The 26,717-nt window shown below is 44.3% G+C and overlaps 1 protein-coding gene across 2 annotated transcripts in view; it reads right to left on the reverse strand.

Annotated features, from left to right (window-relative positions):
- LOC144595578 (high affinity choline transporter 1-like) overlaps positions 1–21,945 on the reverse strand; it is a 28,087-nt gene extending 6,142 nt beyond the window's left edge. The window contains exons 1-7 of one of the 2 annotated variants that reach the window (XM_078403140.1): positions 21,812–21,945; positions 19,895–20,094; positions 17,825–17,938; positions 14,965–15,120; positions 14,717–14,865; positions 6,516–6,659; positions 4,637–4,790 (exon numbers count right to left, since the gene is read on the reverse strand). In XM_078403140.1, coding sequence (XP_078259266.1) covers positions 4,637–4,790; positions 6,516–6,659; positions 14,717–14,865; positions 14,965–15,120; positions 17,825–17,938; positions 19,895–20,078 — 901 coding nt within the window. In that variant the 5' untranslated portion in view covers positions 20,079–20,094; positions 21,812–21,945. Of the gene's footprint in view, positions 1–4,636; positions 4,791–6,515; positions 6,660–14,716; positions 14,866–14,964; positions 15,121–17,824; positions 17,939–19,894; positions 20,156–21,811 lie in introns of those variants that run through there. The other variant, XM_078403139.1, reaches the window with a different exon arrangement.
- Positions 21,946–26,717: the final 4,772 nt, after the last annotated feature.

Here is a 26,717-nt window from a genome sequence, read left to right on the forward strand (position 1 = left end):
AGTGTACAAGTATGTCTGTGGTTAGATCTGATGTTCAGCCACAAAGTAGCGATATCAGAAAAGATTCTGAAAAGGAAAAGAGGATTATCAAACTCACTGCCAAGGGCTTGGAATCGCTCATTGAGAAGCACCAGAAGAGGAAAAACAAAAGATATAAAAAAGCTAACAAATGAATGGAAATGATGAAAGAGCTCATGAAATCAAGTGAAAATGTAAATGAAGTACAAACCAACTTGATTCAATTAAGCCAGCTCTGTGATGAAATCAAAGAAGATTACCAAGCATTGGTAAAGTTATCACTGGCTGAAGATTAACTCGAAAAGCAAAATCAGTGGATTCACCAAACAGTGGAAACTTTCATCGAGTTTACACAAGATACTAGGGCGTGGTTATCTAAGGTTGGTCAGCAAACTACACACTCCATTGCTGGGAGTGCCACACAACAGAGTGAACTTAGATGACATTGGACCTGATGACAGTGTTTCAAATGTCTTAAAACCTAAATTGAGCCACAAATCTCGTTCTTCATCATGTGCATCTTTAACTCTCTCTGCTCGCATGAAAGCTCAGGCAGATATGGCTGTTCTTGTAGAATGGGTTGCCTACTTGAAATGCAAGCATGAGATTGAGGCACAAGAAGAACAAAAGGAAGAAGAACAGAAGAGACAGAAGAAACAGCTGAGAAGAAAGAAGGAAAAACTGGAACTAGATGCTGAACAGGCAGCAACCCAATGTGAGTAGCCTTGAAAAAGATGCTGGCACACTAAAAGAGAAGGTTGAAAAGGAGATGCAAGTCTTTAAAGCAACACCCCGCGGACGATGTTTATGTCCTGAAGATCTTTCCCAAGCAGAAAGCGCAATCATCTCTTTCAGTCAAAGACAAAGATTCGAAGAAAAACTATCAGGACAGGCTGGTGGAAATGGTGTCAAAAGAAGCAGTCAATAGACAATAGACAATAGGTGCAGGAGTAGGCCATCCGACCCTTCGAGCCAGCACCACCATTCAATGTGATCATGGCTGATCATTCTCAATCAGTACCCCATTCCTGCCTTCTCCCCATACCCCCCTGACTCCGCTATCCTTAAGAACTCTATCTAGCTCTCTCTTGAAAGCATTCAGAGAATTAGCCTCCACTGCCCTCTGAGGCAGAGAATTCCACAGATTTACAACTCTTTGACTGAAAATGTTTTTCCTCATCTCCGTTCTAAATGGCCTACCCCTTATTCTTAAACGGTGGCTCCTGGTTCTGAACTCCCCCAACATTGGGAACATGTTTCCTGCCTCTAATGTGTCCAACCCCTTAATAATCTTATATGTTTCGATAAGATCCCCTCTCATCCTTCTAAATTCCAGTGTATACAAGCCTAGTCGCTCCAGTCTTTCAACATATGACAGTCTTTTACCTAGAATGGGGGAATCAAGAACCAGAGGACATAGGTTTAAGTTGGGATGTGGGGGGAGTTGGGGGGTGGGGGGAGGGGGGGGGTTAGATAAAATAAGAATATGAGGGGGATCATTTTCACAGAAGAATGTGGTGGGTGTATAGAACAAGCTGCCCGAAGAAGTAGTTGAGGCCGGGAGAATAATTACATTTAAAAAACGTTTGAACAGGTACATGGATAGGAAAAGTTTAGAGGGATAGGGGCCAAAACACAGGCTGATAGTACAAGCGTAGATGGAGCAGCTTGGTTGGCATGGACAGATTGGGCCGAAGGGCCTGTTTCCGTGCTGTATGACTCCATGACTATTATTAGGCTTCTGAATGGTCCTTCCATAAACTAGCATACTGTCCAATTTCATCTCTACTCCACAGCAGATATTTGATTTAGTCCATGAAACTGGTATGGTACAATGCTGAGAACTATATTCTGCCCTCTATATCTTCCCCTTTGCCCTAGCTATTCTACTTGAGTTTCACTTGATTGCAGTTATGTATAGTACTATTTGACCTGATTAAATACAATGCAAAATAAAGCTTTTCACTGTATCTTGGTGCACATGACATTGATAAACCTATATCCTCTTCATACAATGAGGTAACATTCAGCCATGATCACGGTGAATGGCGGTGCTGCCTCGAAGAGCCGAATGGCCTACTCCTGCACCTATTGTCTATTGCCTATTGTCTATTGATTGTGGAATGGATGACATGCAGTAAACCTTGCAATGTCACTGTGCATTCATCCTCAAATTATTGACACACTTGCTGTATTTTAAGCCATAACAATATTTTTAACAGACATCATTCAGTGTGATACAATCAGTTTTGAACACCTTACATTTGAGCCATACTGCAACTATAAATAATGTCAAGAAAATTACTGACCATAAATTGGATGCTGACTTTCCTATAAACCACAAACGGTAGCTACCACTTTTATCTGTAAGGGTTTCCGCAGAACAACAGACACAATTGAATATCCATTTCCCACCATCAACCAGGTTTGCAAAACCTTATCATTCATCCTTTTCTATTGATTGACCTCACTCTTCCAGCCTACCACCTACTGCATCCTGAATTATTGTCTGGCAGAATAATATCATGGCAAGACCTTCTCCCCATTAGAAATCGTTATAGGTGCCCATGTAATGGCTCACTTCAAGAACGTTAATGGATATTTAAGATCAGTACAGTGTAAGAAATGGAACTGCTCAATTAAGTCTTAAAGGCACTTAATCTCCTCTTGATTCAACTGAATACTTTGACAGCAGTTGCAAATGGCCATCATTTCACTTGAATGAGACATACTGGTAGCGGTCTCATGGTCTTAATGCAGTCCATTTGATATGCAAGACTGATTAATCACAGACCTAACGTTGTAGTTTTATAACCGCATACCGGTCCTAGTGCTTCCTCAAAGACTCCCATCACTGGAGCAGTGCAGCAGTGTGTTTCAAACTGATGTATCTATTGGGACTCTTCTGTGCTTCTTCAAACAAGAATCATTTTTCAATTATAGCCAGTTACCTAACAGAAAGACATGAGAATAGCATGACCTTCTGTTCCTTGACATCGATCAATGTAATTGTTCGTTTGAAAACATCTTCATCTATTCAAAAGGCTTTCAACTCACTGACTCTTGGCTCTGCTATGATATTGCCCTCATTACAGCATCATCACTCTGTACTGTTGTAAGATTTCTGACATCTATTGCACTTCTCTATTATAAGTCTTTGAATCATCCATTATTAGAGCTAACTTAACAACATCATGCTATAAGGGAAACTGCTGAAGCCCCAGATCTGAGGCTTTCAAGAAGGATGATCCCACACTGTATAGGAGAGCCTAGTATTATCTCCATGAGGCTATCAGGGTTGCCAAGATAGGATTCCAAAACAAGCTGGGGCTTAATTCGTACAAGCGGATGCCAGATAACTTAGAAGAGTGTGAATACGATCACATGCAACAAGCCAGAATCAGGTGTGAACTCTGGCAATGACATCTCTACTCGATTAATTTAATGTCTTTTATGATTGTTTTGAACAGGCAAACACATTTCCACCCGGGCACGTAACCCCCCATCTCCTGTTGGCTCTGAACCATGCATCTCAGAAGCAAAAATCAGATCTGCTTTCACAAAGGTAAACTCTCGCAAAGTGGTGAGCCCGATAGAGTCCCTGGAAGATTTCAGAAATTGTACCCCAATCAATTAGCCACAGTTTTTGCCGACATCTTCAACCTCTCACTTCAACGGTCTCAAAGAAACCTCCATCATTCCAGTCCGCAAGAAAAGTAAAGCAAACAGTCTCAATGACTGCTGCCCAGTAGCTCTAACATCAGCCATAATGAAGTGCTTTGAAAGATTGGTGATGGACCACATCTCCATCAGTCTCCCAGACAATCTAGATCCCTTGCAATTTGAATACAGACAAATTAGGTCCATGGAGGGTACCATCTCCTTTGCACTACATTCAGCTCTAGATCACTGACAATGAGAACACTTATGTCAGCAGGCTACTCACTGACTACAGCTCAGCCTTCAAAATCATAATACCAAATAAGTTTATGTGGGTGTAACTCAGTGGGTCAGGCATTAACTCTGGAGAAAAGGAATAGGTGATGTTTCAGGTCTGAAGAAGGGTCTTGACCTGAAACCTCACCCAATGCTTTTCTCCAGAGATGCTGCCAGACCCATTGAGTTACTCCCACATTTTGTGTCTACTCTCAGGTAAGCAGGCTTTTTCCATTTTTCTTTGAAAGTCATATTCACCACTGAAAATTGTAAATTGACTCATTCATTAACCAATTTTCTTTATTTTGACACTATGAGGATTTGAAGGAAACATTCTGCAAAGAATGCAATCATCCATGCTGCCAAAAACATCTTGTGTTGTTGATAAAAATGCTTCCAGTTCACGAGCATTAGTGATCCTGTGTATTCTGGTGGATTCAGTTCACAGGTAGCCAGAAGCCTTGCTGCATTAAAACATGCTCTGAGTGGCATATAATCTTAAGTGTTTAGCCTTTGCATCAATTAAAACTGTTCCAATCACTGTTTAGTATCTACAAGGCCACACATAGAAAAGATATCAAACAAATGATTGCTAGTTTGTGTCAAGGACCATGCTTAAGTATTATTATAAATGACTCTTGTACAAAAATAATCTTAACAGTATATTGTATCATTACTTTACCTGTAGATACTGCAACTGCTCCAATAATGATGGAAGGGAAGGACAATGTGAAGCAGAGCACCCCAGCTACATAAGATGTCTTCCTTGCTTGGGAAATTGATGATGCTGCAAGGACTCGCTGAAAATACACTTGCCAAGGAATACCTCCCAAACTCTGCAAGGAGTAAATGGAAAGCCAACAATGAAGATCAAAACAAATTTATTCAGTCAATTATTTAACAATGATAATTTCAAACATGAAATAATGCTAATTGAATGGTTTCATCGCAATATTGTATGCACAATTACAGATGAGCTTTTTTATACTTTCCAGTAGGTTTGCCCGTGCACTGACCAGCATCTGCAGTTCCTTTATCTCCAGAGATGCTGCCTGAACCGCCAAGTTACTCCAGCACTTTGTGTCTTTTTTTGTTGTTGTAAATCAGCATCTGCAGTTCCTTGTTTCTACAAGTATTTGAGTGTGCAACCATATTGTGCAGTCTGCCCTGTCAATATTCTCAACTGAATCCTTGGCAGCTGAACTGGGTGGCACGGTGGCGCAGCGGTACAGTTGCTGCCTTACAGCACCAGAGTCCCAGGTTCGATCCTGACTACGGGTGCTGTCTGTACAGAGTTTATACGTTCTCCCTGTGACCACATAGGTTTTCTCCAGGTGCTCCAGTTTCCTCCTACACTCCAAAGAAGTACAGGCTTGTATGTTAATTGGCTTTGGTAAATTGTAAATTGCCCCTGGTGTGTAGGATAGTGCTTAGTGTCTGGGGTGATCGCTGGTCGGCACGGACTTGGTGGACCGAATGGCCTGATTCAACTCTGTATCTCTAAAATCGAAAGCCTAACTCTTGTGAAAATTGCCCTCTAGGACACCGGAACTTATCTTTTCCTCTCCATTGCACTGGCTACCGATCACTCATACCCATAACTCAAGATGCACAGGTTCTGCCTTGAACCATCTGGTCAGATCATGCTCCGTGTGGCCCACTTCTTGATTTTGACCCCATGCTTTTCCCTGTGGCTGCATGAGCCACCTGCAGTCACGGGGGACCAAATTAACCTGCTGCGACCGACCTGTCAAGTAGATCAGTGACAAAGCTTCACGTAGTGAAACCTGAACTCCACCTAAAGCCCGCAGACTGCCATGGTGATCCTCCAGTAGCTTGTAGGAAAATAACTGCAGATGCTGGTACAAATCGAAGGTATCACAAAATGCTGGAGTAACTCAGCAGGTCAGGCAGCATCAAGGAGAGAGGGAATGGGTGACGTTTCGGGTCGGAGACCCTTCTTCAGCCTGAAGAAGGGTCTCGACGTGAAACGTCGCCCATTCCCTCTCTCCTAGATGCTGCCTGACCTGCTGAGTTACTCCAGCATTTTGGGATACCTCCAGTAGCTTGTGCCTTTCCAATCACTTCATAACAACTGAGTGTAATCTCTGTCCACCACATGTGGCACAACACACTAATGTAGTAACATATCAACAGTGGCATAGTGCTGTAGTAGCATATCATATTCCATATGATGTAGTAGCCCGTATCAACATGTCATCCACAAATGGACGATGGTATCTGAAATATAAAACTGCAGATGCTAGATACATGAAATAAATATATAAAATGTTGGACATGCGTGCAAGAGATGATGCTGCATCTGTGAGGACTGTTGCATGTATGTCCAACACTTCCTCTTGGGAAAATTTTCCCAAGGAAACTTCCCGAGCAGTTAAAACAGGGGGAACTTTTTCAGGTCGATGATATGTAAAGTATTTTGGTGTTTTCCAGACACTCAATTTTTACAGTAAATCTTAGCACAAAATATTTTGGAAGTTCAATTATGGAATAAGATAAATAATTTTAATACCAATATTTAATATGTGAAGAGTTCTAACCATATAAAGAAGATCATCAATCCATCGGAAGATCTGCTTCGTCTCGATTTTACCGATCCATGGGGTCTGATAAAGTTCATTTACCATGGTGTATTTGATGTCTGTAACTGCTGGGTTCGTAAGGGCAAAGGGCACACAGAACCACTAATAAGGAACAAAAATACAGTAAGGTCATATAATCCTTTCCTGTTTGCATTGTCTACATTTTCAAAGAGAGTCATATCGAACATAGAACAGTTCAGCACAGGAACAGGCCCTTCAGCCCTCAATGCCTATGCCGAACATGATGCCAAGATAACAATCCCATCTGTCTGCACATGATCCATATCCTTCCATTCCATGCATATCCATGCGCCTATCTAAAAGCTGAAACGCCGCTATCGTATCTGTCTCCACCACCAGCCCTGGCAGCACGTTCCAAGCACCAACCACCCTCTGTGTAAAAAAAGAATTGACCTGCAGATCTCCTTTAAGCTTTGCCCCTTTCACCTTAAAGTATGTCCTCTGGTCTTAATCAACTCCACCCTGGGGGAAAAGGTTCTGGCTGTCTACCCTATCTATGCGTTGCATAATTTTATTTACTTCTATGAGTTCTCCCCTCAACCTTTGGTGTTCCGCAGAAAACAATCCAAGTGTAGTGGCCCCTGGTGGTGGGCCACACACAGTACATAACCTGAGGCTCGTGAGAGGCTTGTGAGAGGTCACGAGGAGTCCAAGAGCAGAAGATAAGAGAGTGGGGAAGGAGGGTGCGACACACGGAATAAAGTGGTGTTGGATAACTCAGTGTGCTGCCTCATTCTTGGACGGACAGCTCCGTGTCGGCCACATCTGGTGACCGACCGACGTCCAAAATAGACATTTTGGAAGTTCAGCATGTACGAATACGCAGACAGCGACAAGCCAGCCACCACCGCCGAGCAGGCCATACTGGACGCTGTTGCACTGAAACTACCTACCTTCTGGAGCGCCCAGCCTCGGGTATGGTTTCAACAGGCCGAAGCGCAGTTTTACATCCGCAAAATCAAATCTGAAGAGGCCCGTTACTATTACGTAGTCGATGCACTTGACCAAGACACGGCTGGGCGAATTCTTCCCTACCTGCAGAATCCACCGATAGCCGAGAAATACAAGGGCCTCAAGGCACTGCTACTCCGCACCTTCGGGCTCAGTCGGATGGAACGAGCGGCCCGTATTTTCAACATGGGCGGCTGGGTGACCGGAAGCCCTCGGCCCTAATGAGTGAGATGCTCTCGCTCATGGACGGCCACCAGCCCTGCATGTTATTTGAATATACCTTTTTGCAGCAGCTTCCAGAAGATATGCGCACGCTCCTGGCAGGGGTAAGTTTCGAAGACCCTCAGGCTTTCGGGGAGCGTGCCGACGAGCTGTGGGTGTCCGCGCGGCAGAGAATGGGGGTGCTAGGCCAAGTGTCCACAATGTCCGGGAAAACGCGGCGGTCTCGATCCACACCGGCCAGGGACTCCACGGAGCCGTCCGAGCCTGCCAGAGAAACCCGTGACGGGGCATGGTGTTTCTACCATCAGCGCTGGGGCTCGGCAGCCCGCCAGTGCCGTCCGCCCTGTACGTTTCCGGGAAACGCTGGGGCCGGCCGCCGGTAATCTCCGCGGCGGTCGGCAAGTTCCATCGCCTATACGCCTGGGATCGGCGGTCAGGCCACAGATTTCTGGTGGATACAGGGGCCGAAATCAGCGTGGTGCCTCCGTCCGGGATGGACACGTGTGCTGGCAATCGGGGTCCTTTATTGACCGCCGCTAATGGGAGCCCCATACGGACATATGGCGTCCGTACCATTCCCCTGATATTTGGTGCTTGCCACTTTCCCTGGACATTTACCGTGGCAGACGTACACCAGCCACTGTTGGGCACGGATTTCCTCCGGGCGCAATCTCTGCTGGTGGATGTGCGAGGTCAACGCCTGGTCCATGCATCTACACTAGAATCAATTCCCTTACCTCCTCCTGCGTCCGCTGTGCCAACCCGCGACCCGGTGGCAGCGGTGGATAACATCTACTCCCAAATTTTGGCCGATTTCCCAGAAATTCTGACCCCTAAATTCAGCGCAACCGACCCCAAGCACGGGGTTCAACACCATATCCTCACTTCGGGACCACCGCTTCATGCCCGTGCCCGCAGACTGGCCCCCGACAAACTGCAGATGGCGAAAGCAGAGTTTCAGAAGATGGAAGCCATGGGAATTGTTCGACGCTCGGACAGCCCATGGGCTTCTCCACTGCACAAGGTGCCCAAGGTGTCTGGCGGTTGGAGGCCTTGCGGGGACTACCGCCGCCTAAATGACGCCACAATTGCAGGTCGGTATCCCATCCCACACATTCAAGATTTCTCTGCCCATCTAGCCGGGGCCAAGTTCTTTTCTAAAATCGACTTAGTCAGGGGTTACCATCAGATCCCTGTGCGACCGGAGAATGTGCCGAAAACCGCCATCATCACCCCTTTCGGGTTATTTGAATTCCTGCGTATGCCTTTCGGCCTTAAAAACGCCGCGCAGGCATTCCAACGCCTGATGGACACCGTTGGGTGGGTGCTCGATTTCGCTTTCATCTATATGGATGACATCCTGGTGGCAAGTTGTTCACGGCAGGAGCATTGCGCCCACCTCCAGCTGTTGTGTTGTCGCCTCAATGAATTTGTGCTGGTGATCAACCCGGCTAAATGCCAGTTCGGCCTCCGAGCAATCAATTTCCTGGGCCACCGGGTGACGCGGCATGGCGCGGTACCCTTACCAGACAAGGTGGAGGCCATTCGCCGGTTTCCACGACCATCCACAGTGCGGGGCCTGCAGGAGTTTGTGGGCATGGTTCAATTCTACCACCGATTTGTGCCGGCGGCGGTGAGAATACTGCGGCCCTTATTTCATCTGTTGTCAGGCAAGCGGCGGGATGTGCAGTGGTCCGACGTCACCGTGGCGGCATTTGAGGGGGCGAAAGAAGCATTGGCTCGGGCGACGATGTTAGTGCATCCGCGTGTCGACGCCCCTACGGCACTAACCGTGGATGCCTCGGACTCTGCGGTTGGTGGCGTATTAGGACAATTTTTTGACGGACACTGGCAACCTCTTGCCTTTTTCAGCCGCCAGCTAACTTCGGCGGAATGTAAATATAGCACATTCGACCGGGAGCCGCTTGGTTTACATCTGGCAGTTAGACATTTTCGGTATTTCCTGGAGGGCCGAAACTTCATCGCTTTTACCGACCATAAGCCCCTTACCTTTGCTTTTGCCAAGGTTGCGGATCCTTGGTCCGCTCGGCAGCAGCGCCAACTCACGGCGATCTCGGAGTTTACCACGGACATCCGCCACATCGCAGGGAAAAGTAATCGGGTCGCGGACGCCTTGTCTCGCCCAGCGGTGATAGCCGCTCTCGACATGGTTTCAGGAATTGATTATTCTCTTTTAGCGGCAGCACAGCTGGCAGACGAGGAGATGAAGGCATACTGAACTGCCATCACGGGTCTGGTGCACGAAGAAATTCCTTTGGGCCCCGCCAGTATCACCGTCCTATGTGACATCTCCACAGGACAGCCGCGGCCTGTTGTTCCGGCAGCCTGGTGTCGTCAGGTTTTCGACGCCATTCATACTTTGGCCCATCCATCTATTCGCACGACGGTGAAATTGGTTGCTTCAAAATTCGTGTGGCATGGTTTGCGAAAGCTGGTCAGGCGTTGGGCCCGGACGTGCATTGCATGTCAAACGTCGAAGGTTCAGCGGCACATCCAGGCACCGGTTCAAGGCATCGCAGTGCCTCGCCGGCGTTTTGACCATATCCACGTAGATATCGTGGGGCCGCTGCCACCATCCCATGGCAACTCGCATCTGCTTACGGTAGTGGACCGCTTCACGCGGTGGCCCGAGGCCATCCCGCTCATTGACACCTCGGCCTTGTCCTGCGCACGTGCCTTAGTAGCTAATTGGATTGCTCGTTTCGGGATACCGTCTGATATCACGTCCGACCGGGATGCCCAGTTCACGTCGGAACTGTGGTCCGCAATGGCTCGTCTATTGGGAGCTCAGCTTCACCACTCTACGGCTTACCACCCCTAGTCCAATGGGTTGTTGGAACGTTTCTACCGCCGTCTTAAGGATGCTTTAAAAACACGCCTCACCGGTCCCGGCTGGATGGACGAGTTGCCGTGGGTCCTGTTGGGAATTCGCACTGCCCCTAAAGAAGACCTGCAGTCTTCATCGGCGAAATTGGTTTACGGTTTTCCGCTCACCGTGCCCGGAGAATTTATTCCGAACACCGGTGACCCTCAGGAGTCATCATCCGCCATGCTGGTCCATCTGCGGGAAAGGATTGGCGCCCTGGCTCCTGTCCCAACATTCCGGCATGGGATCACCCCATCGTATGTGCCTCCGGCTCTTGCCAACAGCTCCTACGTTTTTCTTCGGCGCGACGCACACAGGTCGCCCTTGCAGCGCCCAGATGAAGGTCCTTTTCGGATGCTGAAGCATGGGCCCACGACTTTTGTGTTGGACATGGGGGGTCGGCAAGAGACGGTATCGGTGGCCCGTTTAAAACCGGCCCATTTGGACCTGAGCGAGCCAGTACGAGAGGTCCAGCCCCGTCGTCGGGGGCGTCCTTCATCTCGGGCCCAACCTAATTTGCCCTTACAGGGCAGGACTCCTTTGCACGGGAACGTGCGTACAAGGTCCGGCCGCCTCGTCCGGCTGCCCGACCGTTTCTGCGCCTCTGGTTCTGGGGGGGGGGGGGTCATGTAGCGGCCCCTGGTGGTGGGCCACACACAGTACATAACCTGAGGCTCGTGAGAGGCTCGTGAGAGGTCACGAGGAGTCCAAGGGCAGAAGATAAGAGAGTGGGGAAGGAGGGTGCGACACACGGAATAAAGTGGTGTTGGATAACTCAGTGTGCTGCCTCATTCTTGGACGGACAGCTCCGTGTCCGCCACACAAGTCTGTTTGGCCACTCATAGTTAACACCCTCTAATCCATGCGGCATTCTGGTAAACCTCTTCTGCACCCTCTCCAAGGCCTGCATATCTTTCCTGTAATGGGTGACCAAATGTTTTTATGTAGTTAATTTCTTGTCAAGCGTTCAGATATCCCAATACAAATGCAATGTATTCCTCATGGTTATCGGTTGTATGAATACTTCATACAATGTTATTATCGGCAAGGAAAGGGTTGCAATTTTGTTTCATGATAGCTTTGTGATATTGCCTTTTTTAATACCTTACTTAATTAGAATTATGTCATATAGAAAAACTAAGGTGATAACAGGCTCTGTCAACTTGTGCATTGGGCTAAATTAAGAAAATGGATAAATGCATTCCAGAGCCAAATATGGATGGTACACTTGATTTATGAAGGATGCTCCTCAACTTTCACATTTGTGTTCTGAAGAGGATATTGTTTGATATATTGGCCGCAAAATTTTACAGATTACATTTGGAGTGTTTGTGGGCCAGCTTTCTTGCGTCTGAACTGCTGCTGACTGGCTAGATGGGAACTGTTGGCTCTCTGCAAGGAGTTAGATATTGCAGTGGTGCTCTGGTAGGGACATGGAAAGAAAGAGGTCCATGCTTAAACCATCTGCAGCTTATAAAGTAGAAATCATTGTGGGATGAAGGGAAATGGGAAGTTCTGCATCCTTTTGATTATAACTTCAGTCCTCGTCATCCCTATTTAATAGCCAGCAACCTAGAGTGGCTCAGGTTCACGTTTATTATTGTCACGTGTACAGTGAAAAGTTTTGTCTTGCATGGTATCCAATCAGATCAGATAATACCATACATAAATATAATTAAGTCAAACTCAAATACAACAAAGGAAAAGATACAGAGTGCAGAATATGGTTCTCAGCATTGTAGTGCTCCAGTTCCAAAGACAAATTCCAATGACAAAAGTGAATTGGACAGTACCCCAACTTGTGGAATATCCATTCAGAAGCCTGATAACAGAGGGGAAGAAGCTCTTTCCTCATACATAGTTATGCAGGGAGTGGAGGGACATGTATCATATACAGGCAGAGATTAGTTTCACTTGGCTTCATGTTCAGCACGGACATCATGGGCTGAAGGGCCTGTGCATGTGCTGTACAGTTCTACGTTCTATGTTTGTTACCTCCTCTAACTTGAACCGACAGAGACATTTTTTCTCCTTCTGCTGCTAGTTTTGACTATGCTAACATTTCCATCAAGAGAAAAAGCAACAAATTCATTGATATTCTGGTAGTTCTTGTATCTACCCGGCCTATGCAGTTGGAAAACCTATAGATTGTCTATCAGGGAACTTTTCAACTCTCGAGATATGTCCCTTCTTATGTGGCTGCTTACTCAGAGGTATCGTTGAAATTTTAGTTAAAAAGATTATTATTTTCTACAAGGTCCCGAAAGAACATGCGAATCTCAATTAAATAATTTGATAAATTCTGTCTGATGAACAACTAGTTGAGTGTTATAGAGTCAGAACAATGGTAAAACTGATTATAAACAGTTGAGGAAGTGATGGCAGTAATATGAGCTGCTTAATATGCATGAAATACTAGGAATTTTCAGAAAACATGTCTAAGGCCTTCAGATTTTTTGCACACCATTTAAAAAAAAAGCCATTCCATGATCAGTGAAGTCAAATTTTAGATATAACATAACGTTCAAAACGATCCAAAACAGCAAACAAGCAATCCCTGGACCTGCAATCAGTCCAGGGATATATTTGCATGGGCACAAAGTGCTGGAGTAACTTGTAGGTCAGGTAGCATCTGTGGAGCACATGGATAGGTGACGTTTCGGGTCAGGTCCTTTCTTCGGATAATCAAATGTTCAGCCTTCATTTTGTCACTACTATTTAGGGTATCGCACAGGTAAGATAAGAGAAACTAATAAAGGCATTTCAGGTCAAGATGTGTTTTACACACCACCTAATGGGCATGAAAAAGATGAACTGAGCAAATGAGCTCTGAGCCTACAATTTCCTGCAATGCTGTAATTGGAATATTGAGCCTGAAATCTCCACAACCACTTACTGCCCAGGTCAGGTTGAAATCATGTTCATGTTTCTGCACAAATTAATTTTGCACATTTTCCTATTTCTCATATTCCCATATGACAAAGAAAGAGGCCGCTTGGCCCATCAAGTCTATATTGTCTCTCAAAGCAATCCCATCAAGACCATTGAGTTAATTTCCCCCCTTTTTTTTCTCTTAAAATAAAACCCCCTGTGGGTCAGTGTGAATAGTTATCTTAATCAGTTCTTGCCTGCAAGTTTCAAAGAAAGACAAAATTTAACTCTTTATCGGGGGTATCGCTAAAATTTTCTCATTAATTCTGGGACAATTGGTGCAAGACAACAAAGACACAGGCTCTTTGGTTCACATCTCCATGCTAATCATTGAGTACCCATCTGTGCTAATAATGCTAATCTGCCCTTGGTCCAAAATCTTCCACGTCTTGGTGATTCAATTGCTCATCCAGTTACATCTTAAATGTTGTGAGAGTATAGGCCTCCACCACACCCTCATGCAATGCATTTAAGGCAGTCCTAACGTGCAGTTGATTTAAAATCTTCGTACTGTCTTCTTGTTTTCATTTTTTTTCCACAAAGAGAATTTTTTAGCCTGAAAGCAAGCCAACCTTCAAGTTACTTTTCAAGGGATAAGTGATGTTTGTCGCAGTGGTTCAGGACGGGGATTTTAATTCACTGTGGGTCAGCCAATGTATACTGGAGCAATACAACCTTGGCTGTCTCCACACCTAAGACTCTGCGCATGAACTATTAACACCACACAAACTGCAAGGGAAGAAATGTGTAAGAATAATATAAGAAGATAACTGCAGATGCTGGTACAAATCGAAGGTTTTTATTCACAAAATGCTGGAGTAACTCAGCAGGTCAGGCAGCATCTCGGGAGAGAAGGAATGGGTGACGTTTCGGGTTGTGACCCTTCTTCAGACTGAAATGTGTGTTGGAGGGCCGGGGGTGAGGCTGTTTTTCTGGGCTGCATCTATTTTTGAATTCAAACGATGTATTTAAAAGATCACAAAAGCTGGAGCTAAGTTGCAAAAGGAGATCGTCTGTGTCAAAACTTCCACCATTTAAAATATGTTGATATAATTTGCACACAGAATAAAAATCACCAGTGTTTTAGTTCGCTTTAATTGGCAGCTACTAGACATTCTGAATCAGAAAAGTGATAGAAAATACTTACCAGACTGATAATAATAAAGACCATTTGCATCACATCTGTATATGCCACTGAATAGAGGCCACCAAGTAGTGTGTATATTGTCACCACACAAGCTGACAGGATAATGGACAAGTAGGTTTCAATATTCAAAATCACAGTCATTGTAGCACCTGAAACAGATCCGATTGTCGTTAGCACATCAAAGTTACACCAAATTGCTGACATATATTACAATTTGTTTCAATACCTGGCATCTTTTTTGAACTTACCCAATGCTGCAAGAATGGCTGCTGACCAAAATATATCTCCCAAAACCGCTGGGATGAAGAGGAGGCCGCCCATCACTTTCCCGAATTTTATCTGGAATGGATCCATCATTGTGACATACTGCTTGGATCGCATTGGCTCAGCAAAGAAAAGGCCACCTGGATTAAAAATAAAAACAGTACATAGGTAGAAAGCTTGTGGTTGCAATTCTGATTATTGAGCTGGGATTTGTGCTGCTGAACACCTCCAGTGCTGGTCTTGCCTGAGGGTATGCTATTGGCATTGTGCCAATCGGTGCAAATGCACATTATAGTATGACTGTCCTAATCATAATTGAAAGGCGCAGAATTAGGCCATTCAGCCCATCAAGTCTACTTCGTCATTCAATCATGGCTGATCTATCTCTCCCTCCTAACCCTATTCTCCTGCCTACTCCCCATAACCTCTCACACCTGTACTAATCTCCCCTCACCCTACCTGAGGCTAGCAACTTGGTTATAGTTTCCTACACAACAGACCAAATGTTGTAATCATCGAGAACGTGCATGATTAGCATGTTTGCAGATGAGGCTAACGTGAATGGTCTTGTAGATAGTGAAGATATAAGACATTGGTGAGTCCGCATTTAGAGTATTGGGTTCAGTTTAGTTTAGAGATACAGCAGGGAAACAGGCCCTTCAGCCCACCAAGTCTGCACCGACCAGCGATCCCTGCACATTAACACAAGCCTAGACACACTATGGACAATTTACACTTATACCAAGTATAAAAAACCTAAGCCAATTAACCTACAAACCTTTACATCTTTGGAGTGTGGGAGGAAACCGAAGATCTCGGCAAAAACCCACGCATGTCATGGAGAGAACATACAAACTCCATACAGACAACATCCGTAGATGGGTTCAAACCCAGGTCTCCGGCGCTGCAAGCGCTGTAAGGCAGCAACTGTACCGCTGCGCCACCGTGCCACCCATGTTATAGGAAAGATGTTGTAAAGCTGGAAACGGTGCAGAGAAGATTTACAAGGATGTTGCCAGGCATAGGGGGCCTTCAGACTGCACCATCCTGCCTTGAATTTCAGCAGTTTGAACAACAACGTTTATTTGCGTTTGGCCTCACTCGGACAGTGGAGGCCCAGGAAAGATAGGTCAGTATGGGAATGGGACGGGGAGTTAAAGTATCTGGCAAACAGCAGATTGGGAGTTTGCGTGAGGCCAAACACAAATTGGAAGAACAGCACCTCATATTTCGCTTGGGCAGCTTACAACCCAGCGGTATGATAATTGATTTCTCTAATTTCAAGTAACCATTGCATTCCCTCTGTCTCCGTCCCTCCCCCACCCTAGTCACCCTACTAATTTCACAGTCGGCCTGCTTAGTTTCACTGTTCGTATCCCTTTGTTATCACCTTTTTCACAGCCAACAATGGACCATTGTGGGCTCCACCTTTTCTTGATCATTGTTGCTGCATTGTTGCTGGGGGGGAGAGGGGAGGGGGGCAGGAGAGGGTGCTGCACCAATACAGGAGAGGTTTGGGCCCAACGGGTCCATGGTCTAGTATCCTTATACAATTAGTTTTCTTTTCACTCAATACCTGTTATTGATTTCAAATGATCAACCTATTTTTTGGTGCATGTTTAGAAATTGCCAGGTGTTCAACCAGCAGATAATAATAATAATAATAATAAACATTTATTTTTTATAGCGCTTTTCCAAATGCTCAAAGACGCTTTACAAAAACAGTCATGACGTAAAAACAAACAGACGAACTATCCTGACGGAGAAGCGGCGAACAAATAGCGCCAGCGTCCTCTCACGTCAGGGTCCGGCAGTAAACAATAAAGAACACAAGACACACAATTACAATTTTGACACAAACAGCCATCACAGTGATTGCTCCAGGCACACCCTCACTGTGATGGAAGGCAAAGAAAAGTCTTATCTCCTCATTCTTCTCCCGTGGTGCCACGAGGCGATCGAGGAGATAGACACAAAAAGCTGGAGTAACTCAGCGGGATAGGCAGCATCTCTGGAGAGAAGGAATGAGTGTCTTTCGGGTCGAGACCCTTCTTCAACCAGCAAAGTTCTGCGAACAGTGATTTTCTATGGGATGGTATTTATGAACTATCAAGCGTGGCTCACTCTGCAATGTTCTTTCCTTCTCTGTAAGATCTATATGATCTTCTCCAAGATTCTCCAATCTTGCTCGTAACTACATAGTAGCAGTCGAAAATTTAGCAAAGCTTAATGAATGAAAACCCAAGTCATATTGATCTGTGTTCAAGTTGAGTTCAAGTGTTGTATCACTTTGCCCGTTTTTCTGAACTAATTTAATACTTAATTCCTTAATTCTAATTTCATTCACTTGATTGTTGTTATTTGGCAGAGAAATAGCAATGTTCATGGATCTATTAATAGAAACATATAAAGTTGTTAAGGGGTTGGACAGGCTAGATGCAGGCAAAATGTTCCCGATGTTAGGGGAGTTCAGAACCAGGGGTCACAGTGTAAGAGTAAGGGGTAGGCCATTTAAGACTAAGATGAGGAAAAGCTTTTTCACCCAGAGAGTTGTTAATCTGTGGAATTCTCTGCTGCAGAAGGCAGTGGAGGCCAATTCACTGGATGTTTTCAAGAGAGAGTTAGATTTAGCTCTTAGGGCAAACGGAATCAAAGGATATGGGGAGAAAGCAGGAACGCGGTACTGATTTTTAGATGATCAGCCATGATCGTATTGAACGGCGGTGCTGGCTCCAAGGGCCGAATGGCCTACTCCTGCACCTATTTTCTATGTTTCTATGTTCATTGAATGTGAGCAATCAAGCTGCACTGAATCTTGCAATGCTTTTGTTTATTGGCACTTACCAAGAATAAGACTGAGAGAATAAGCTAGGGGTGCATGAGCCCAGCTTACTCCACGATGTGGTAGATAGATCACCTCAGCAATCCCATTGATGAAGCTTCCTCCGACCCACGTAGCTGCAAAGGTATGACACTCAAAAGTAAGATGAATCACATTAGCACTCAATTGTTACTGTATTTTTGCAACCACACCCACATTTACCTGTTTCCCAAATTACTGCATAAAAACAGGTGGGTTAACATTGTATTCCCCTCTGTTTTGAATGCTGTGCTCTAATATATTTATGTACTATTCCCATGTTCAATGAAGCTGTTAATCTATAGGGCCTGTCCCAGTTACGTGATTTTTAAGGCGACTGCCGGCGACTGTCAAAGTCGTAGCAGATCGGCAACATTTTATTTCCCCCCACGACAATGTCCACGACAATGGCGAGTCAGGTCGATACAAGTTACTTTTTTTGTGAAACTAGCACCTGGCTAAGAGATTACACCGTCTTCGGAAACATTGCAAAATTCCCACGCTTACCTGACCGTCAAACTGTCGCCTCCAATCTACCTGTCAAATGTCCTGATGGTAAATAAATTGATTAAACAAAACTATCTTCTGGTACCTTCAAATGCCTTTTCTTAATTTAATATTACGTGCTTCTAAATGCATCTGCGACAACCTAGCAAACCTGGGGACAGTATGCGACAACGCCCGCAATAAACTACGATATCTGGCGATAAGCCAGCTGTCGCCGAGAAATTTCTAGCAGGTACATTTTTCCACGACGCGCCGAGATCCGCTACGATTCATTGAAGACTCCTCACGATCATGCCCGCCCGTGACACCCCGGCGAACGTTCGGCGACAGCCTAGTCACCGGCAGTCGCCTTAAAATCGCCTAACTGGGACAGGCCCTTATTTAAATTCATTGTAAAATTACAGGTTTAAGTCTCACCGACTGATAGCCAGCTCTAAAGGGAATTGCTGGTTATCAGCAGTCTGCATCCCCACACGTCTGACGCTTCTGTGCATGCATGATAATGGCTGGAAGTCTGAAATATCTGGGCAGTCAGACACTGATGCATCTCCCTGTCAAGTCGATTCCAAGCTGGTGCGAAAATTGAACTGCTTTACTTGTTTTCTTTTTACTTCATTTTATTGATTTGAATTATTTCTTAGTGCTTTGTTTTGTTTTGTTTTTAATTAATCTTACTCTTATTAGCTATTTTACTATTTCAATTTAGAAAAATGTTTAAAGTTATTTGAACAGTTTTTTGGAATATTCCCTACCATCTGTGACATTAAACTGTTAAAATACCCTTCACAACCTGCCAGCTGCTGAAGGTCATGGTTAGCAACCGGGTGATCAAGCATGTCTTGGTGGACGGAGTGCAAGTGTTCAGTGAAAATGGTCCCCTCGTCTATGCTTGTAAAGGTGTCCACATCGGGAGCACCAAATGAAGGAGATGAGGTTTAGAGGTTCACATACACCTCTTAAAAGCTCATCTACTTCATCTGGAAGGGCTGTTGGGGCTGTTGCTTCACTGGTTTCTCCATTAATTGGGGGGTGGGGGGGGGGGGGGGGGGGGGGGGGGGGGGAGGCATTACACATTTGAACAGTTTGATTGTGTAGAACTTGATTATCTCTTGTTTCTCTCAGTGATTTTCAGATCCTCCAAACTCTGCTGCTCACATCAAGCCCAATTTGTTCCTCATCCCTGTCTTTGCTGAACTGTTTTGAACCTGGTCAATCCATGTGTCATACATAAAATGTAAGATCCCTGCACAATCTTAAATGGGAGACAATGCAGGTAACTAAACAAATTGAAGTTGAACTTCCTTTCACTTGCTGATTGAACCTGAAAAGTTAGTATTTGTGAAGATTGATGCGCGAGGAATGATTTTCTGAGGAGAATTAGCTCTATAGATTTGAACTAACCCCATCATAGATTAATCATTTTGATTAATCACTCTACAAGCGTTTGGAGTTTGTAATTCTCCATCCTTAACATTCTGGAGATAGAAATTAATTTGACAATTAAAGTAACATTTAGCAGCTTTATTTTTGCAGAGATCGTCATCTACCTGTCATTGTAAAAATCCCAACCAAGGTTCCGATGTTCCTGCCGCCGACCATGGCCACCTCACTTCTAGTTCCAGAGCATTTTTTCTCTTCTTGCTTTGATTTTCGAGAAGCCCAAATGCCGGTTGCAAGAATCAGCAGGTAAAAAACGATAACAGCCACCAGTCCAGGGACATTAACAGCCATTTTACCGAAGAAATGTCTACGGTGGAAGGAAATATTGTTATCAGCTTTGTACACAAACAACATCTCATCTGAGGACTGAAGTCTGAAGAAGGGTCTCAACCTGGAACGTCACCCATTCCTTCTATCCAGAGATGTTGCCTGTCCCTTTGAGTTTCTGCATCTACAATTCCTTTTGTCTCCAGTAATGTTTTCTGGACTGTAACAGCTCTCTTTGTTGGTTCGATGAAAGACTGATGTGTGCTTATACTAATTGAGGATAGATAAACAATCAAAGAGAAATTCAATGAATGATACATTGTGTTGAAGGTTGTTTAGCTAATTGTATGACTGCTTCTGTGGAAAAAGTCACAAATTGGACTCCTTCCACTGCTCTTTGTTAAAGAAAATCCTTTCATGGCTGAAAAATATCATCTCACATCAGTTTTCTTTGCCAATTATCTTAAATCATTTTTTGTTACTTAACAAACCTTCTTCACTGTACACTGCTTATCCTTAATTCCTCTACCTTAGTAATTCATCATTTTGAACAGTTCTTTAAATCTCTTTGCTCTTCCTTTGCTAGGTGGAACGTTCCAGGTTACCTATAAATAAATTCTCAACTTTGATACTCACTTTTCATTTTTTCTAAAAACATAGAAGGAGATCAATCAGGCCCTCGAGGCAGAAACACATGAGAAAAATTCTGTTGAAATCTCTTTTTCATGCTCTATACATTTCTTAAAAGATAATTCTCAGATTTAAACCTAATATTCCAGTTGAGGCCTGTTCAACAAATAAGACAATAACAGCATAACCTTCTTGCTTCTGTATTCTATCCTTGTAAAGCCAAAGATTGGTTATGTATTTTGTTTTAATTGGCCTAATTATCTCAGACAGGTGGAATGACAATGTGAGTGCAATTAGTATCGTTGCGTGCTTGAGGATGGGTATGGAGTTAATGGCCTGATGGGTCTGTGACCCATTCTTTCACCTTCAAAGATCTGCAAATCTGAGCTCCTAAATTTTTGATGTGACAATTACATTTCCAGCCAACTCCGTCACTCCTGTATCCAAGAAGGTTAGAAAGTTTGATTTTGATTTAAAGTTAACATCCCAATCTCCACAAAGGATGCAACTTTATCCCATTCCCGCAGAAATGTGCCTTAGACTATTTCTCCCAGAAAAGGCAGCTAGCTGGAGGTTTAATTAACATATAAATGCCAATCTCCCACAGTTCAATCAAAGACAGACACAAAATGCTGGAGTAACTCAACGGGACGGGCAGCATCTCTGGAGAGATGGAATGGGTGACGTTTCTTCCATTCCATCTCTCCAGAGATGCTGCCTGTCCCGTTGAGTTACTTCAGCATTTTGTGTCTATCTTCGGTTTAAACCAGCTTCTGCAGTTCCTTCCTCCCACAGTTCAATGTAATTAATTGAGAACACAACCTCCAGACTTGCCAAACTAGACAAACTTAATGCAGTCAGTCAGCTATTTGAGCATCATCCTCACTCCTGTGTGAAACATGAAGCAGCAGAAAGCTGGAATTTGTAAAATAAATCAAAGCAAATCACGTAATTTACTGAGATTAGTCTGATCTACCAGTTGTGCATCTCCAACTAATACAATTTCCAATGAATTGGGCAATCATCTTATTAATGAACAGTAGCACAACATGATCATAATGTAAATTACCCAGTCTCTCTGGTGGAAGACATTCATTTAAAAAAAGGGTTATCTCAAAAATTCATACCTGAATGTTATATAACTTCTCAAGGATAAGCCATTTTCATTCTGAAACACGAGCAACTTTGGTTTCACTTTACTGTTATAAAACCAGAGCACAGTTTGCCTTTATATCCTATGATGACACCTTATCTACTCAGTTAGGTATTTGCAATTCAGGAAACAAGATGAATCTCTTTTTATATGTAAGGATTTATGACCAGATGATAAAAATTTGGTGACACAGAAGCATAAAGGGAGTAATATAAAATATCTGTCAAAAATATGTTAATAATTCACTTTATGAATGGGTGACTTGTTTCTGCAGCTTGCAGTGTTCAAAGACTTGATCCTGCTAATATGAAATAGCTTGAATGAATAGGCATCTACTGTAGACTGTATTACTGCCAGTGGAATTTAACAATGGTTTAATGTTGTGGAATGTAATGGAAACTGAGCATGCTTTAATACTTAGTATTCAGGCAGCAATTTTAGTGAAGAATGAAAGTTATCGGAATTTATTTAATGTTATATAACGGAGATCTATGAATCATCATTAGTCATGGGTGAGATGCTGGAAGACTGTGGCTAACGTTGAAGCTCTATTTCAGAGGAGCTGCAAAGAAAAAACAGGGAAGTATAGATCAGTAAGTCTAATTATTGGAGTGTATTTTAAGGGATAAGATATACATACAGTATACATTTAGAAAGGCAGAGGTTGATTAGGGATAGTCAGCATGGCTTTGTGTGTAGGATTTCCTACCTACCTGAGTAACCTTTTGCTCTGTTGCTTACTTACAACCTATCCACCTCTTCTGCAAAAATATTTAAAGACATTGCTTGTCGGGAAAAGTTCCAAAGGCTCGCAATTGTCAGAGAGCAGAAAATAAGATTCATCTCTGTTTTAAATGGATGATCTCATTTTTAAACAGTCACGCCAAGTTCTAAGATTGCCCTCAGAAGAAGAAATACCCTCTAAACATCACCCTGCCAAGATCCCTCAGGGATCCTGAGGGCTGTATGCATGCATCCCATCAGAATACTTTCTATAGCGCATCAATAGCAGTTCAAGACAATCCTAGTGGACATGCTGAATCGTCTCAGATGTCCAAGAAAGTATATACACTATGTGCTTTCTTGAGCACCGCATCAGTGTGAAGGGACCAGATTAGGTTGTTGGTGAGATGGATGCCGTGGAACCTAAAACTGTCGACCATCTTTACGTAGATGAGGACAGTGTTATGTTCATCCCCGGCATGCTTGGGTCAACAATCAACTCTTTCATTTTGCTGACACTCAGGGTTTGACTGTTTTTCTGGTACCATGGTACAGGGATCCTTATCTCTTTCCTATACTCCATCGCATCATTGTTATTGATCCGGCCAACAATCATGGCACTGGACTTGGCCACCCAGTCATGGGTGTACAGGAAGTAGAGGAGGGGACTGAGCACACAACCCTGAGGAGCACCAATATTGAGGATCAGGAAATGCTATGACCAATTCTAACCGACGGAGCTCTGCCAGTCAGGAAGTTAGAAACCAGTTGCAGGTGGAGGCCTAAAGGCTAATCCCTAGTTTACAGATGAGTATATTCAGTATTATGGTGTTGAGGTTTGAACTGTAGTCAATGAATTGCATCCTCACATAGGTTGACACAAGGAACTGTGGATGCTGGAACATTGTGTGGAACACAAAGTGCTGGAACAACTCAGCGAGTCAGGCAGCATCTCTGGAGTACGTGGATTGGTGACGTTTCAGGTCGGGACTCTTCTTACAGACTCCTTATCTCTGTCTCCCCTTCAGCGACCCTGTAAATATACAAACCAACCTAGGTTAGAACCTACAAATAACCCAATAGCACTTGAGTGATTTGTGGTTCAAAGCCTTGTTGAAAAATTGCAACGTCGCCATTGACTCCTGGGATTTCCTGGCTGAACACTGCTCAAAGGTGGCGCAGCGGTAGAGTTGCTGCCTTGCAGTGCTTACAGCGCCAGAGGCCCGGGTTCTATCCTGACTACGGTGCTTGTCTGTATGAAGTTTATCCATTCTCCCCGTGAGAGTGTGGGTTTTCTCCGAGACATTCGGTTTCCTCCCACTCTCCAAAGACACACAGGTTTGTAGGTTAATTGGCTTGGTATAAATGTAAATTGTCCCTATTGTGCATAGGATAGTGTTAATGTGCAGGGATCACAGGTCGGTGCGGACTCGGTGGGCCAAAGGACCTGTTTCCACGCTGTATCTCTAAACTAAACTAAATTAAACTAAAAGTGGAGATTGACCATTCAGGAATGTGAACCTTGTGTCCAAGGAGAGCATGCAGATCTCTGCATAGAGATGGAAGGTATGTATCATATCACAAACCCATCCAACCACCTTCATCTGTGGAAGAATTTACGATTTTCACATGCTCTCATTAGCCTCCTCAGAATCCACAAAAAACAGAATGGAACAAATTCTTGATACCCAGGTCTGTTTAAGCAAAGAGATAGAATGATGCCACCTGGTGTCCAGAGACTCCAGTTGCATGCAGACTCAATGCAGTCACTGAGAGTCCCAGTGTATGGTTCACGTTAGTTATCCATTCTCTCTGAAATCATAGGTAGACACAAAATGCTGGAGTAACTCAGCAGGTCAGGCAGCATCTCGGGAGAGAAGGAATGGGTGATGTTTCGGGTCGAGACCCTTCTTCAGACTGATGTCAGGGGAGGGTGCAGGACAAGGATAGGATGTAGTAGGAGACAGGAAGACTAGTGGGCGAACTGGGAAGGTGGAGGGGAAAGAGAGGGCCAGAGGAAATATCTGAAGTTAGAGAAGTCAATGTTCATACCACTGGGGTGTAAACTGCCCAAGCGAAATATGAGGTGCTGTTCCTCCAATTTGCGCTAGGCCTCACTCTGACAATGGAGGAGGCCCAGGACAGGAAGGTCAGACTGGGAGTGGGAGGAGGAGTTGAACTGCTGAGCCACCAGGAGATCAGGTTGGTTAAGGCGGACTGAGCAAAAGTGTTGAGCAAAACGATTGCCGAGCCTGCGCTTGGTCTCGCCGATGTAGAGAAGTTGACATCTGGAGGAGCGGATATAATAGATGAGGGAGGAGGTGCAGGTGAACCTGTGCCTCACCTGGAAAGACTGTTTGGGTCTTTGGATGGAGTCGTCCTAGCCGTTGTATACAACAAATTATCCTCCGCCCCTTGTCCTCACCTTCCACCCCATCAACCGTCGTATACAACAAATTATCCTCGTCTTCACCTTCCACCCCATCAGCCGTCGTATACAACAAATTATCCTCCTCTTGCTTCCCCTCTCCCCATTCGTAACAAGGATAGAGTCCCCCTTGTCCTCACCTTCTACCCCATCAGCCGTCGTATACAACAAATTATCCTCCAATCCTCCTCTCTGAAATCATGATGGATTCTAGTAATGTTTGTAAATACTCTGCATGTTTTAATTTTATCAGTGACTGGGTGAATGTGGGATGCAGGATGTATGAGCTAGATTTCAGAGTATTAGATTTCATGGGATTTTCTCAGAATCCCAACATAATGTCAGGAAGAGCTTTAGCGTCTGGCTAATGTGCCCCTCAAGGTTCAATAGATGGGGGAGAACTGGATGCAAGGCTTTGAGCATTACTGGTTGGTGAGAGTCTGGTGACACATACAGCTCTGAGGTGGCAAAAGTGCTTCATCTTATTGTAAGGAGAATGAAGCTGGGGCTTTGCACTTAGGAAAGAATGAGGTGGGTGGTTGGTGAGAACAAGGAACTGATGATATGTTGACAAATGACCGGGAGAGGAGGAGAAAGTTTCACCATTTACAAGGATCTAGAAGCAATAAGTCACAATTGCAAGTGGTTGCATTTACAATCAACGCCTGCTCCTATTTCTGGGGGAAAAGGCTTCAAGCTCACCTGATCAATTACCAAAATCTCTCCATTCACAACAATTCTACTTAAAGAGTCAAACAGCATGGCCCAACTTGCCCATGCTGACCAAGATGCCCTATCTACACTAATCCCACCTGCCTGCATTTGGCCCATATCCTTCTAAACCATTCCTATCCTTGTACCTGTCTAGGTAACTTTGTGCATGTACCAAAGTTCAAAAGACTTGTGCTAAGTAGATAGCAAACCAAAGTCCAAATAAGTACATGGATGATTTGGGAACATGATATTGATATTCTAGAGCATGTCGATATTAAGATGAGGAGGTATTGGGTGTCTTGAAAAACATTAACATGGACAAGTTCTCAGGGCCTGATGGAGTTTTGTCCCAAGATATAGAACTAGCCAAGAAAGGAGATGGACTCAGATCTCTGTATCCTCTTTGGCCGCAGGGCTGGTCCCAGAAGACTGGAGAACAGTCAACATTGTTGCTTTTTTTAAGAAGGGCAATGGGGACATACCAGAAAAATATAAGCTGGTAGGCCTTATATCAGTGAGAGGTAAATTATTGGAGAAGATTCTTGGGGGACAAGATTTACTAGCATTTGAAAAAGCATGGAGTTATTTGGGAATGTTAGCATGGATTTTGCAATGCCCTGGCCCCACCTGCACCATGGACTTCTAGACCCTATACTCCATTCCTCATCACAAAGGATTTGGGGTTCATCTCTTCTTTCTGAAACAAAGATACAACCAGCTCTCCTCCAATAACACTATCATCTACATGGCAGAACTTATTTTTACCATGAACAATTCCTCTATTAATTCCTCGCACTTTCTACATATCGAAGGTGTAGCCGTCAACAACTGATCTCATGCGGAACTTGGCAATTTTATTAGATTTGCTCTGAGCTTCCATCCTACCCTCAAATGCACCGGAACCATTTCTATTATTTTTCTCCTTTTTCTAGCTCTTTCTGTCTCCATCTCAGGTGACAAAGTATCAATGACATTTACTAGTATCAGTTCACAAACTCCCATGCCTATCAAGACC

The sequence above is a fragment of the Rhinoraja longicauda genome, chromosome 7 (genome assembly GCF_053455715.1).
Source record: "Rhinoraja longicauda isolate Sanriku21f chromosome 7, sRhiLon1.1, whole genome shotgun sequence".
NCBI lineage: Eukaryota > Metazoa > Chordata > Chondrichthyes > Rajiformes > Arhynchobatidae > Rhinoraja > Rhinoraja longicauda.